The sequence below is a fragment of the Marmota monax genome, unplaced genomic scaffold, assembly GCF_021218885.2.
Source record: "Marmota monax isolate L192 unplaced genomic scaffold, Marmota_monax_Labrador192_F-V1.1 WCK01_AAM20220418_F8-fsc00432, whole genome shotgun sequence".
Taxonomy (NCBI): domain Eukaryota; kingdom Metazoa; phylum Chordata; class Mammalia; order Rodentia; family Sciuridae; genus Marmota; species Marmota monax.
The window spans coordinates 240,001-254,568 of record NW_026693953.1 but is presented as its reverse complement, the minus strand read 5'-3'; the positions used below and the strand labels follow the sequence as shown (position 1 = coordinate 254,568).

The 14,568-nt window shown below is 41.9% G+C and overlaps 1 protein-coding gene across 22 annotated transcripts in view; it reads right to left on the bottom strand.

Moving 5' to 3' along the window:
• Ikzf1 (IKAROS family zinc finger 1) overlaps nucleotides 1-14,568 on the bottom strand; it is a 96,762-nt gene that overhangs the window by 64,623 nt on the left and 17,571 nt on the right. For 21 of the 22 annotated variants that reach the window (XM_046463908.2, XM_058585450.1, XM_046463905.2 and 18 more), the window contains one exon: nucleotides 10,330-10,449. In XM_046463908.2, the coding sequence (XP_046319864.1) occupies nucleotides 10,330-10,449 (120 nt within the window). Of the gene's footprint in view, nucleotides 1-10,329; nucleotides 10,450-11,200; nucleotides 11,260-14,568 lie in introns of those variants that run through there. The other variant, XM_058585445.1, reaches the window with a different exon arrangement.

Genomic DNA, 14,568 nt, shown 5'->3' with positions numbered 1-14,568 from the left:
CTTCCCAAATCAGAAAATGCCCTAACCAGATAGGAGGACAGGTGGCAACTGGCAACCACAGCTCAAAACCTTTTTTCTTTTTTTTTTTTCCATTTCTTTCTGAAACCCCATGTAGAAGGAAAGTTAACGAAATGTCGGTTGGTCGTTTTATACACAGAGCTAACACGTCTTTCAACACAAGAGAGAACAAAGAAGAAAATAAAATTGGGACAAAAAGCCAGAAACAGACAATGGCATTTATTCTCTGACAGCACTTTTAATCTTGGAATCTTATTTATTTCTCCAAGTGATGCAATGAAGTACAAGGTGATCCAGAATTTGAGTTGTTAGAATAAAATGAAGATAAGATTAGTATTGGTTTTGTTAATTAAAAAAAAAAGAACACTTTCTATAGTTATGGTCCCATAGACACAAAATGAAAATGGAAGGCATGGTTTAAAAATGAGAGGATGGTATTGTTTTTAACCTCTTCTGGTCTAATTTTCTATAGGTATTCCTTTTTAGGGACATTGACAATAGTAAATATATATATAGACGTGTGTGTATGTGTGTGTGTGTGTGTGTGTGTGTATCAGCCAAAAAAGATTGCCCCTCTGCATTTGTAACTTTCATGCATGGGAGGTGCCAAGGGAAGTGAAGATGAACATGTGCAGGCTGAAGGGTGGCATTTAAATCAGCTGCTCACCTGGGAGATATGTAGAACTATCTAGTCTCAAATGGCCTGGGTGAGGTAGTTAGCACCATTGGGGATGTGGGTTGTTGAATACCCTGCAACGGGAGGAACAGTCTCACCAAAAAGAGAACCCCCTCTTTTCCCAACACTAGCTGTGCCTATTGAGAAACAGTGACCTGAAATAACCAAGATGATGGACATGAGATACCAGCCCTAAGCTTCCTCCCTCTCCATTTGGAGTTCTCTCACCCATCCTCTGCTCTCCCTTTACCATTCTCTCTTTGAGGAAGCAACACAACACCATTCCATCTATTCCCTCACTGCACGTTTATCGGACACCTCCCTACTCTAGAGGATGCCAGGTGCCTAGGACACCATATAGAGCAAATCACAGCCACATCCTTCATCTGGAAGTGAGGATATGTGCCACTAAATAGAAAAATAAGATGGGGTAAGTCTAGAAGTGACAAGACTGCTCTCGGATCATGTGGCCCAGAAGAATGATGTTTCTTATGTGGGGCTCCTCAATCAAGACTTGAATGAAGAGAGGAGGGTACCACAGGAGCCCAGGAAAACATGGTGGACCGGGATGCCATCATTTCTAGCTCTTAGGTGACAAATTTCTGCTTGACTTCAGGCTCCTCCTGGGCTCTTAAGACACTGATCTTGTCTTCTCTGTTAGTTCTTTCCTATTGAGCTTCAAACATATTTAAATATTTTCCCTCTAAAAACATCAACCTATAAATCCCACCTCCCCAGTCGTTCAATGTCCTCTATCCTGAAATCCCCTACAATCTTCTTTCTCTTCCTCCCTCGGTAAGTCTTCTCTTCATCACCCACAGATGTTGTCCTCCCATCCCTTACCCACCCACCTCTCCCCTCTCCTTGGCAGTTTTGCTTCTGTCTGCACCCTGCTGAGCTACTTTTGGGAAATGCACCAGTGACCTCCACCCAAGGCTCCTTGGAGGGCACCTCCTGCTCACCCTTTGATTCTTCTCATCTTCATTGAAATCTCTTTCCTGTGGGTTCCATGCCATATTCCTTTCTAGAAAATTATCCTGAATCAAATAACTTATTCTCTGTCTCCTTCTTTGCTTTCTCTTCTAGACAGCTAAAGATGAACCTTCCCCGAGGCCTTTGGTGTTCCTGATGGTTCCTCCCACTGTCCCTCCTCAATAGCTAGTTTCACTATTACTTCCCTGAATTCCATACAGTTCCTTGGCTAGGAACCATCGTTGGATCTCACCTTCATTCCCACTCCATGATTACTACCCATTTTGCTCAACAGAACCACTGCTGCCCCAATCAACAAGATAGAAGCTGCAGCCACTCCACCTGTAGACCTACATTCAGTGAGTGGACAAACACCATGGCTGTTGCTGAGAGGTGACAGCTTTACCTGCCCCCTTTCTCTCTGGTGCAGGACCGAAGGCCTCACTGGTCTCAACTCTTGCCTATTACAAGAGGGATCTTTCCAACACAGAGATCTGCTGGGGTTATTTTCCACATCAAAACATTTGGAGGATCCCCTTCTGAACTCCATTCTTCTCATCTCAGCACAAGTTACAGAAGCCTTTTGCACCTCTACTCCTTTGTCGACTTTGGTTTCTTCCACCTTTTCCCCACCCTTCCTAAAGTCAAAATATAATTCACTTTCATGCCACTGTTCAAACTTCAGTCTTCTCCAATCCTTCACCCCACATTCCTGCCCACCTTCCAGCCCACATTCCTGAAGAAAACACTCTTAAATTCTTATGAGTTTGGTTTTGCATTAGCCATTCTCCAGTCTTTAACTGCAGGTCTAACGGGCAGGTGCATCCACCTGGCACAGCAAAGGGCTCAGAAAATAATGCTGTGATTGGTAGGAATTCACTCATTTCTGGAGGGTCAGAGAAAAACTAAAATTCAAACAAAACACAAAGCTGACCTACGTGGTATTTCCATAATCCTAAAGTGAATTCAGCAGGGATGGGAGTGGAAGGAGGAAGGGCAGCACCTCATTCAGCAGGAACTCTGCTTTGGGTCAAACACTGGAGAACTTTTAGGGCTTTGTGGCCACTAAACTTAACACAAGGAAGTGGGGACACGGTTGGCTTTTATGTGCAGGAAGCAACTAGCTCAAAGTGTGAGCCTGTGTTCTTTGCAGGTCCCTCCATCAGCACACTCGCTCTCCCTCCTTCCCTGCCAGGGCCAGGAGGGGCCTGGTTCAACTCTTTGTATCTCAGTGGTTCCAGGTGCAGATCCAGATGTGAAGCTTGCTGGGTTTTTTCAGGGAACCTCTAGGTCTGCCCAGCCTGAGCTCTGTTGCCCTCTGTGTCCTATGACTAGGAACCTTGCGTCTCACATTGGGCTCAATGTGCCAGTACTTTCGTCCCGAGTCACCTGCTAACGGGGTCCCTCGGGGACAGGTCTATACAGTCCCAAAGACATGGAGCACACCATGTTGAAAACAGGGACAAGATCAACATTGGCAATCAGATGACCATCTATGTTGTGCTACACCCCAGGGCATACCTTACGCATATCACAGCCAGGGTTGAGGTGACTCCCCAGCTCTCACAGGTGCGAAAAGGACACAAAGTCACTGCCAGGACTAATGAACTAAGACACACAGAGCCAGGGGCCCTGACTATCTGCAAAGCTCCCAGGCAGAGAGTGAACAAGAGAAGAGCTGTGGTCTTTTAACAAGTACAACATACACCCCACACTCCCACATCCCCACCCATACACCACACAAACATATATATATGTTACACCCCATATAAATACATACCCCCACACCATACACACATACACACCACATGTATAAATATCACACACACATATATATGCCACATATACATACACATTACACACACACATACACAAATACACACCACACAAACATATATATGCCACACCTTCCACATATACATACACACCACACATACCACACACATATATATGCCACACACCCCCATATATACACATGACACTACACATACCACACATTAACATACACACCACCCACACACTACCACAACACACCACACACTACATACCACATACACACATATACCACATGCACACACACCCCAAACACTACCCACATATACATATCACATACACACACAACACATGTATACCACACACAGACCACAACACACCACATATGCATACCCCATATACACATATATATACAACACATGCCACAGACACATACCAACATGGATACCCATATGTATCTATCACATATATACACACATGAACACATGAACCCTATGCACACATTAATATAAATACACACGGAGACATACACAAGTCAGTTTCAGTTTTCGCCAAGGAACATTCTTAAACCTCTGCTGCCTGGTCTCACCTATCTACACCAAAACCTAGCACAAGATGGTAACTGACACAACATAAAATCTAAATTTTCGTGTCCCAAAACTGTTAGGGAGTTCTGTAAGGATCCTCACCACTCCCAAACCTTTTGCGCTGACTGACAAATTAGGGGTATAAAAAACAGAAAGGCAATGCAGAAAGTTTGTAATTTTAAGTTTATTTTGAAGTGGGAAGGAATCACCTGTCACAGAATAGCCTCTCTGGCCAGATATGGAAAGAGGGTGGGAGGATAATTTTTCTATTGCTGTTATTGAACATTTGGGGCAATTTACAAATGAGAAAGACTTGCCACCTGGGTAGAAATGTCCATGGTAACAATACTGATGTTTTCATAAGGCAGGCCCAAGATAGAGGCAGTAAATTGCAAGCTAAATAATACAGATTTTTAAATTTGCCCCATCAAAACCACTGTACAATCATTCAACTCTGAAGAGGGGCAAGGAACCAACACAAGGAAGGTGAATGGGCATCCAAATGACATGCTTTTAGTTTTCCTCAAAGAAAGGAAAACAGCAGCAACCAAACAGCCACCTGGGGTGGGCAAACAGTCCCCGGCTTGCGACTTGTTTCACATTTGAACATGCTTAAGCTCCGCTGCAGCTACTGCTCAGATTCTGCTAGATAATATTTCTCCCCAGCTAAAATTGGGTTTATCGGTTCAGAAGAGATGCATTTCACAGATAAAAACAACTTCCTCTAGCTGCCGATTAGATAAGCAGGCTCACATCCGTACTCAAAACCCTGCTGCCCAATCTCCAGCAAGACCAGAGCCCGCTGCTCTCTTCCCAGGGTGAAAACCTGTCTCCAGCCTCTCTTCCCTCCGCAGGCCTGTAGATGACTGTCCCCCACCCCCACCCCCCAGCACTGCTCTGGTTTCCTGTCTAACACTTTAAGATGAAGGACAGATATGGCACCAGGACAACTAATTAAACTATATACAAATCCAACAATTCCCATGTCAGACCTAAAATTCATGGCTGAGTTGAGGGGTTTTGACTTCAACGGAGAATTTTTTTTTTAAAGGAAGATTTATAATTTCACACACACTCTTTTTTTTTTTTTTCCTGGATTCTGGGGATGGAGTGGGGTGGATTTGGATTTTTTTTTCCCTATCTTTTTTTGTTTGTTTTTCAATTTTGCTAGGATGAATCAAACAAACCCTGGTCAGAGTATTCAACATGGTAGACCAAAGTTGTGCTGATGCAGTTTCTCTCTCAGAGCCATGTGCCTCTGAATATCCACTGGGAGATGTGAGTTACAGGGCAAAGAACCTGTCCTGCAATGAACCACTGAGGAAACAAGGGCCAACTCCTCACAACGGTGGGAGGCCATTCAGGTGCACCGAACCGAAGGAGCACATTCTAGAATGTGATAGGAATATGTAGAAATGCTTTCTCTCTCCACATCCAGACTCACAATTCCTTCTACCTTGGAGCAAGTGGTGCACAAGACTGTCGAGATGACCAGTCCATGTGCCAAGTTGTACTGAAGCCATATTGTCTCAATTCTTTGGCTGAGCTAGCTCCATGCCCATCCCTCTTAAATCATGGTTCTAATTCAGCTCCAGAGCACTCCTGTGCTTCTGCCCCTAAATTCTTCCTTGAATTCAACTCTAAACCCTAAATCTGCATGGCATCCTCCTCAGGGGTGGTCATCCTGTTTTTAGCCTCAAATCTCTGTCCTCTGGCCCTTCGTGTTCCTTGTGCTGTAGCCGACCAAAACTCCTGCCCCTGGTCTGCACTCAGGTGCAGGCAAGAGGCGGAGTGGGGCTGGGGGTCCTCTCGAATGGCCAATCCTGTGGCACAGTTCCCAGCTCTCCCAGTCAGAGGGTACTTGTCAAAGAGAATCCAAGGACATGGAAACATGGAAGGAAGGAAAAGGCAAGAATTCAAGCTGTAAAGAAAAAGGTATGGAACTATGGTTGAGTAAACGAAGAAAATCACGTCTTTAGTTTTTTTAAAATACAAAACACCCATCTGCTCTCTAGATTTTAATCCTGACATAATTCCTAAGGGAAAGTTTCTTAAGAGCTCCTGGTCAAGAGCTCTCAGAGTAAATCTCCATCGATTTTTCACTTCTTTAATATTGGTGCTCTGGCTGCTTGAATAAATTTGGGGTTGCCTTAAGAGGTCTCTGAGTGCTTTCTCGGCTTCAAACTGTTTCAGACACAACCACTTCAGAGAGCTGAGAGTTTTCTCCTTTTTAAAGAGACCACTTCAGAAGAAAAAGCTACAATCTCATTAAGGAGATGTTCTGATGACTAAATCTCTCCTTGCCAGAAAGTTCTTCTTTGACTCTACCTGAAAATTCTTCAAGTTGTGCTTTAAATCCGTTATTTCCTCTTATTCAGACCTGGAAGAAAATGGTGGCCAACTAAGGGCTCGCAACTTGCTCTGACTTAAGGCCATCACCTGGTTTCTCATATTTATATGTGGACCTAGAGTATCCCTGCAATGCTGGATGAAGCAATGAGGTGTGGGACTGTTATTCTTCTTGTTCTGGGACCAACCCACCAACCAGTATAACCTCCCACCTCCTCAGCAGGAGGTTGATTTCTACCATTTCCCACCAATTCCTTGTTCTGGTCTGTTCTTGTTAATGATTGGATTCTTCTAAAACTGAATGAAGCCTCAGGCAATAAAGACTCATAGCTTTTCAAAAGCATGCCTTGCCTCTTTCTAGAAAAGACACCCTTGCCATCCATTATGACCAAGCGTTTTCCCATCTTTGACCGTCTCACTGATCCTCCCTGACTGTATCCTGGATCTCACGGCCAGTACCCTTCATCTCTCCCGTACTCCTTCCTTCTAACTCCTTCCTCTCTTCTCTTCACTTTGCATATTTTACGGATTAGTTTTCTAAACTAATAAATTTCTCTTCTACCCTTGGGGCTGCAAAGTTATCAGCTCTCTTTCCCTTTTCTCAACTGAAGCTTACAGGGGGCTCCCTCCACCCTTCTTATTAATCTGTAAGACTTCTGCTCTGCACAAGCTGCATCTTTTCTGGTCTTTTTTTCTTCTTCTAACTTTATGTCTTTGCTATACTGTTTTCAACAAAGCAAGTCCACAGAGTTTCCATGGAACCTACAAAGTCACGCTGGGACACAAGTTTAGTTGCTACTGCTCCTTAAAATGAGGAACTGAGCTGGGAGTGGTGGCAAGTGCCTGTAATCCAAGCATCTCAGGAGGCTGAGGCAGGAGGATTTCAAGTTCCAAGTCAGCCTCAGCAACTTAGTGAGACCCTGCCTCAAAAAAAAAAAAAAAAAAAAATATATATATATATATATATATGAAAGGGCAGAGAATGCAGCTCAGTGGTCTAGAGTCCCTGGGTTCAATCCCTGGAACCAAAAAACAACAACAACAACAAAAAAAAAAACCTGAGGCTCAGAGAGGAAAACCTGCCCTGAGTCACAAGAAGGGTTCTGGCTTGTCACATTCTCTGCCAGGCCACCACTCCTTTTATATACCCTTTCCTACTGCCTACCTTACACTTTTGTCTCAGTGAGGGAATTCTTCTAGTTTCCTGGGTCTGTTTTTTATATACCTTTGTTCTATTGACCCACTTCCATTGAATAATTTGATGAAACATAGCATCAAATGTATTTCCTTTAATCTATGAATTTTCCCTAACTTTTCATATTGTTTCCTACATACTCCTTTTATTTAATGCTACACACTACAAATTACCTTACAAACAACTTATGATCACATACTAACGCTTGCTCATTTCCTTAAAGAATCACACAGGACAGTCTCTAAATGTGGTCGCCTTGTAGCATGGTTTCTCCTGACATCTGTTTCTATGGGTGGGTCTTCTGGGTCCTCTCACTCCTACTTCCTGTCCCCACACCTCTCCTGTCTGGTGTTTGATGTGACTTCTGGGCTTTTGCAGCCTTTGCTTCCTGGCTCTGAAGAATAGCTCCTTGGCCTCCAGTAGCCCACAAGGACCTCTACGCTGCAGATATCCCTGGGCCCACATCAAACAGCTCTTCCTGCCTGGCCACAGAGGGAGGTCAACTGCTACTCTCTAACCCAGCAAAGAGGTTTTCCAGGGTCTTTCAATCTCATAACTCTGAAATTCCTGCTTTCTAAACTTCATCCGGAAAGGAAAACTGGCCTAAAAATCAAGTCACACATGACAAGGGGGACTGAGATGAGCCCCCAAGAAGTGACGAGCCCCCAGGAAGTGACAAGCCCACCCAAACTCCAGGCAAATGCTTGCACTAGTTAAATCTGGGACTGAGCACTGGACTCTGAATGAAGGGAACACCACCCTGGCAGCCAGCCAGCAGTTCCAACTGAGGCTGGGAGATCCTCACCCAGAGGCAATTCCCCTCAGTGCAAAGTTCCTAAGGAAGACATCACCAGGCTATTTTGCAGGTATTTATAATAATGATTTATTTATCTATCCCAAGTGAATTGCATGCTTGTCTCTACTCTCCAGGAATCAGCCTGACTTTCAGTTCCCCAAAGGATGCCCACACTGTGAGGGCTCTGAGGGCATCGTGGAGGCTCCACAATAGCTACAGAGATTTCAGGGTTGAGTCTACCGCTTTCTCCATAAGGACCCAGAGCCAGCTCCTAACTCAGATGACTGGGCTCACAGTATATTGCATGGTCAATGGATAATTTTGGTTCCTGGTCCCTAAGCCCCTTGTTTGGCTATATGAGCATCTCAGGCATGAGCATTTTGGTTTATGCTCAGAGTAAGTGGGAAGAACACTACTCCCATTGCACTGGGTGCATCAGGGACTAAACCAATGAGGAAACCCTGGGGCAACCCCACATTAGTTATTCATATGTCACTAATGCAAATTTTTACTGTGTATATGTACCATCAGTGTCTTAATGTTTTTATTTAAATTAACCTTTCAACTTACATAAATGTGTTTTGAAAGTCTATGGGAACACCAGTATCACTTAACAGTAAATCAAAGGTAATCTTAAAAATAAGAACATCCATTAAAAAACTGTGTGATCATCTGAATCTCAACTTGGGGAAATTCTGAAATGATGTATGTGGCTGTCTTCGCAGAACAGAAGAATGATGGACAGGTGTTAAATTTCTCTTCCCATCTACCTTCCCACACAAGAGTAGCCATTTACTAAAAGGGAGAAAAGAATTTATAAATGTACTCATTCTCTGCGTTCATCTACACCATATGATTTTAGCCACTATCCTTATTTACTTGAGCCAGAAGGTACAGCTAAATTAAAAGACAGTCATTATACCCAAAGTAAACTTTGTTTCTAGGACACATGAAAACATACAGGAAGTTTCTCAGTTGTTGTGTCAGGATGTCCTATAGAAAGACATGCAGTGAGGGCTTATGGAGCTAAGATATATCCATCCAGCCTCCCTGACTTCTGTATCTTTGTACCTTCATGACATGATTTTGTATAAGTAGGTGCTCTTATGTCATAGATTTATCTTTTTTTCAAAAAAGAAAAATTACTATTCCAGGGAACTAATGACTCATTAGCTCATGAGAACATGGTATAGTAGAGTGAAAACTAATCTTTGAGTCAGACAATGAGTTTAATTCTGACTCCACCATTTGACGTTGGTGAGTTCACTGAATTTCTCTGGGCCTCTGTCTTCTTGTAATGAGAAAAGGAGGACAAAGTTTTCTAAACATGAACAGTAGCATGTATAAGTTAACTAGTAAAGTGATTTCAGAAGGTTCCATACCCATCCCTTTAGGGAAAATGTATGTAAATGTTTGATAACTTAGATAATCTATATTTTTTCCTTTAACATTAAAAAAATTCCCATCTGTCACTTCCTATTTCCAGTTAAATATGCCACATAAGAACTAGAGATTAGAAGGATAAAATAAAATGGCCCAGATGAGACTCCTTCTAATCCAAAGCTCCAGAGAAAAGAATAGCCCTATTGTTATAACACATAAAATATGTAATTTTCATTATCTACAACCAATAAAATTTAATATTCCTGAAAGTGCATCAAGAACAGAGGAGCGTGATAGAGACATATCCCATGGCAGGGTGGGTGACCCTCACCTCTGCTATTTTGCTGACATGTGGGTCTTAAGACCATACTGGCCTGTGAGGGTTCCTCCTCCTTCATACCAAAGGACCCCATCCTGCCAATCTCTGCACCACTTTTCCTTAACATGATGGCTGAGGGAAAACAGTGAAGAAAAAGACTCATATCTCTTAATCATTGTCTTGGAAGGACATAGAGAGACGGAGGTTTCACAGAAACAGAGCAGGTGACAGCCTGCAGGATGCCAGGATGACCCGACTTACCCACTCCTCTTTCACTCTTGGAATTCTGCTGTCCTCCAGAGGTAGTGGAAAGGTCTTCAGGGACAGGCATGGGCTCGTCACCATCATCTGGAGTGTCACTTACTGGGGGACTCTCCTTTCCTGAGGAGATAAGTAGGAGCTTGAGTTTCTGGCTGTGGCTGTTACCAGCAGGGTGCCTGGGCTTCCCCTTGGTGGCTTGAGAGGGTGGCATAAGGAGGTAGTAATTGGATTGAGTGTTTCCCTATAAAATAATTTTTTCTTTCTAAAAAAGAATATTATTTTGTCCCCTCAACCCAAACACAAAACAAACGTATAAACAAAGATGCAAAAAGGAAAAACAAAAATAGAAACTCGAGATTTCCACTATTAAAGTTACAGAATGGGTATGTATGCACACATACATACATAATACGGGGTGATATATTTTGTTTCTTCAAAATGAACTAGCTCTTAGACATTCTTATGCACGTATTTCCATACCAGGGCCCATACCTCTACAGTTTTGCATATAATGGGTACTTCAGGATTTATTTAAATCCTTTTTCTAACTTTGAACTTATATTGCTTCCCATCCTTTTTGATTATTAAACAACACCGATGAACACCTACTAGCCAGTCTTTGTACATATCCCTAATAATTACCACTGTGTAAATCTCCAGAAGTTTTCTGACTGGGTCCAAAGGCATCTACATTTTTAAAGTTCTTCACATGTTTCGATGAAGCTTTCCCCAATAAAGTGGTTCCCTTTCATTCCCCACAAGCCTGCCCCACCCACCCTCATGCTAGGATCCTGCTCAGACCCATGCATCCTGGGTTTGTTTACTTTCTTTTCAAGAGCCATGAACTCTTTTGACAGCCGCCCAACTTAACCTGGTAGGCAGAAGATGCCTGGAGAGGGATGGAAGGGCTCTTTGCCTACTGGAGCAACAAGTCCCTCCCTGCATGCAAAAAAAAAAAAAAAAAGTCTATCAATGAAACTTCACTTTGAAATAGGAATAAAATATAATTCACGAAAACACAAAGGTTCTTCACAATTCACGAAGTATGATTTGCCAAATGAAATTGGGCTTTATAGGATATCATCTTTATTTTGATTAGAATTAAGTTTAGCCAAACCCTCTAGGAATGGGGAACTCTTTCCCATTCTGAGGAATCCAATATTGGGAAGGCATAACCGGTTAAAAAAAATGCTCTCTACCCATGGAGATTGAAACTCCTATAGCTTCTACCCTTTCAGAGCTAACTTAAACTCCAGTTAAAAGGCATAGATTATACCCAAGACATGGCAGAGAAGGACTAAAGCAGATGCAAACTAACCTATCACAGCTGCTTGCAGAAGATCAGTTTGGATGAATATCCTAAAGGAAGTCCAATAGAACAACAACAGATTGGGGTTGTATGCTTGCTGAGCTGGCCACCAGGTTTTACAGGCAATGTGAGCTTCCCACAGAGAAAACCCAGACTTTTACAAAAGCATGTAAATGACAAATCAAATGTTAAAATTTCTAGAAAACATGACTAGATATGGTGTAAAATTTCCTTGTAGGTTTGAGTAAACAACCTCCTACAAGAATTAATTTTAGGAGACTGGCAAAACCAATAAAATCATTCCCAATACATGAAACAACCTTTACTGGAATCTTTAAAATAGAACCTGCACAGGCACCAAGGATATACTTTGGGGAATAATACTGCATTCTCTAGGAAACAGACATCACAATTTAATATTCCAGCTTAGCTGTAATTAGTGCAATTGGCATATTTTCAGAAAGAGCATTATTGGGTATATTTGGATAGCCAATACAAGATGAATAGTTAAAGATAGGGTAGGATTAGAAGAATTTCCCAAAGAAAAACAAAAGGCCAGAGATAAATTGATTGAAAGTGCTCAGGTTACGCAAAAGCCTTGGACATGTGCACTAAGTCAGTACTATTTTCTTTGCCCTAAACAGAAGGCCTTAAAAATAACCATAGTTAAATGTCTTAGTGTTGGTTTCTTCACCTCTTTCATAAATTCAGAGTAGGAGGATGTGGGAGGGATATGAACCCTCTGACTACTTTTACTTTCCTAAGATGGTGACCTAGAATAATGGTTTTCAAACTCTAAGGACTTTAGGAAGGTGGTAAAAGGAATTTTATTTATTTATTTTTGGTAAGAATAGCACCATAATCTCATACAGAACTTTAATATATAAAATATATAAGTATGAACACTTCAGGGTTGGACAGATGGAGTGCATGCACACTGATAGGCTACCTCAGAGGCCCCAGCTTTTCATTTCAAAGACCCACTAAAGGATCAGACAATGGAGTCTCTGGCCCATGATTTAAAGCGTACAAGGCCAGCCAGGCATGCACTTTCATCTCTGGGATTAATCAGGTGTCATCATTGTGGAATGGGGGTGGAGGCTAAGAAACAACCTTTTGGACTTATCTTTTTATATGATCTTCCCTATAAATTTGGTGTCTTTTATGACCCTCTGGGCCCGTGTAGGTGCTAGAGCACCTAAGAGCCAAAGGACAATGATAAAGAATTGTGACTTAGCCAATGAAGGAATGTCATACTTTTTGCTCAATTCATGCTAAAATGCATCTTTAAAAAAAAACTCTCCAATATTACTCTTTTAAAAATTTAAGGGATACATCTGTTAGGGAACAATACTAATTACAGCTTGTGGAGGATGTTCATAATAATAAATGTGCTTCTTAAAACTTATATCTGTCTTATGTTTCTGCACTGAAATGCCAGCTCTCCAGTGTCCCTGACCTTGTTATCTTAGTACTTTTATTTTTTCCTGCATGGGGGCAAAAAGGAGTAATGAAAACAGTAGGGATCATGATTCTAAAATACCGTGATTTAGAATGATCAATAGGAGCTCCCTATGCAGAAGAAACCACATGGAGAAAAGGGAGGATAAAAAACCTATCTCAGTGCGCCAGGGGCATCATGCAAAAAGGCAGAACCAGAAGGAGCAAAGTTGGATATATTCACATGCCCTCCAAGAGCTTGGTCTTAATTCAGCCTTGCCTCCACTTAACTCAGGGATGGTTTTTAAGAGATCATCTGATTTGCCTAAAAGCTCCCCAGTGTGAGTCACCGTTGCTGAGACATTAATCCCTCAGGTAAGCCTCTGTACCCAGGAACCCTTGGATTCTTTTACCGCTGGAAGATCTCCAGGAGAAAAATTTATGGTTTCATGAAAACTTTCATGATGGCAAATTCGTTTTACATGTTGACTTTCAACATATTTGCCCAGTTAACCATTCAAATATAAGACCATATAAAGATGACAAAAGATTTAGAAAATGATGTGTTAAATCAAGTCAACACATCCCCAAATATGAACAAGGGGTGATAAGGAGGCTGTGGACCTGGAATACAATTCTGGTTTCACCAGTCTGGAAGACTGATGGGAACATGAGATGGGTCACACCTTAAAAACTCTTACCCTAAGTGTAAAAGGAAGCTAAAAACATGATTTTGGCCTAATTCATAGGGTTGCAGTGAAGACGAAAATAAAAATGATGAATATGAAGTCTAATATTTGGTAACCTGTAACATACTACAGAAACACACAACAGGTATAATTATCAGCTCCCCTCTTTTCCTGCAGTGCATGCACACTGATAGGCTACCTCAAAGATGCAGCCAGCAAGACAGCAAGTATTAACAGTCATGATAATTTAGAAAAGGTGATAAAACTTCACTTGGAAAAATGAAAGAAACTTCTAGCTAAATTATAAATATACGGACTTATATTTAGTTTATTATTGCCTATGTGTCAAATGAAGCATTGCCTATGAGAAGTTTTTGTGGGCCACTTAGATGAGAAATTGTATCATTTGCTTATCAGATTCAAGCAATGATTTCTCAAATTATAATTTACCCAGCAAAATTCTGCGAACTCTCCCCTGCTCCCAAATGCACAAGTTTTTTTTTTTTAATATTTTTTTAGTTGTCAATGAACCTTTATTTATTTATATATGGTGCTGAGAATTGTACCCAGTGCCTCACACATGCTAGGCAAGCACTTTGCCACTGAACCACAATCCCAGTCCCACAAGTTTTTAAAATATATAATTACATGATAGAATATAAATCCTGGGGTAAATAAAAGTTCAGAACATAGAAACCCAGCTCCATAGATGAGTAGAGGCGTTTGCGCTCTGGGGCTCAGGTGAGGCTCATGCCCCATAGGGATATTGGGTTTTCTTGTCAGTCATTTAAACTCTGAGTC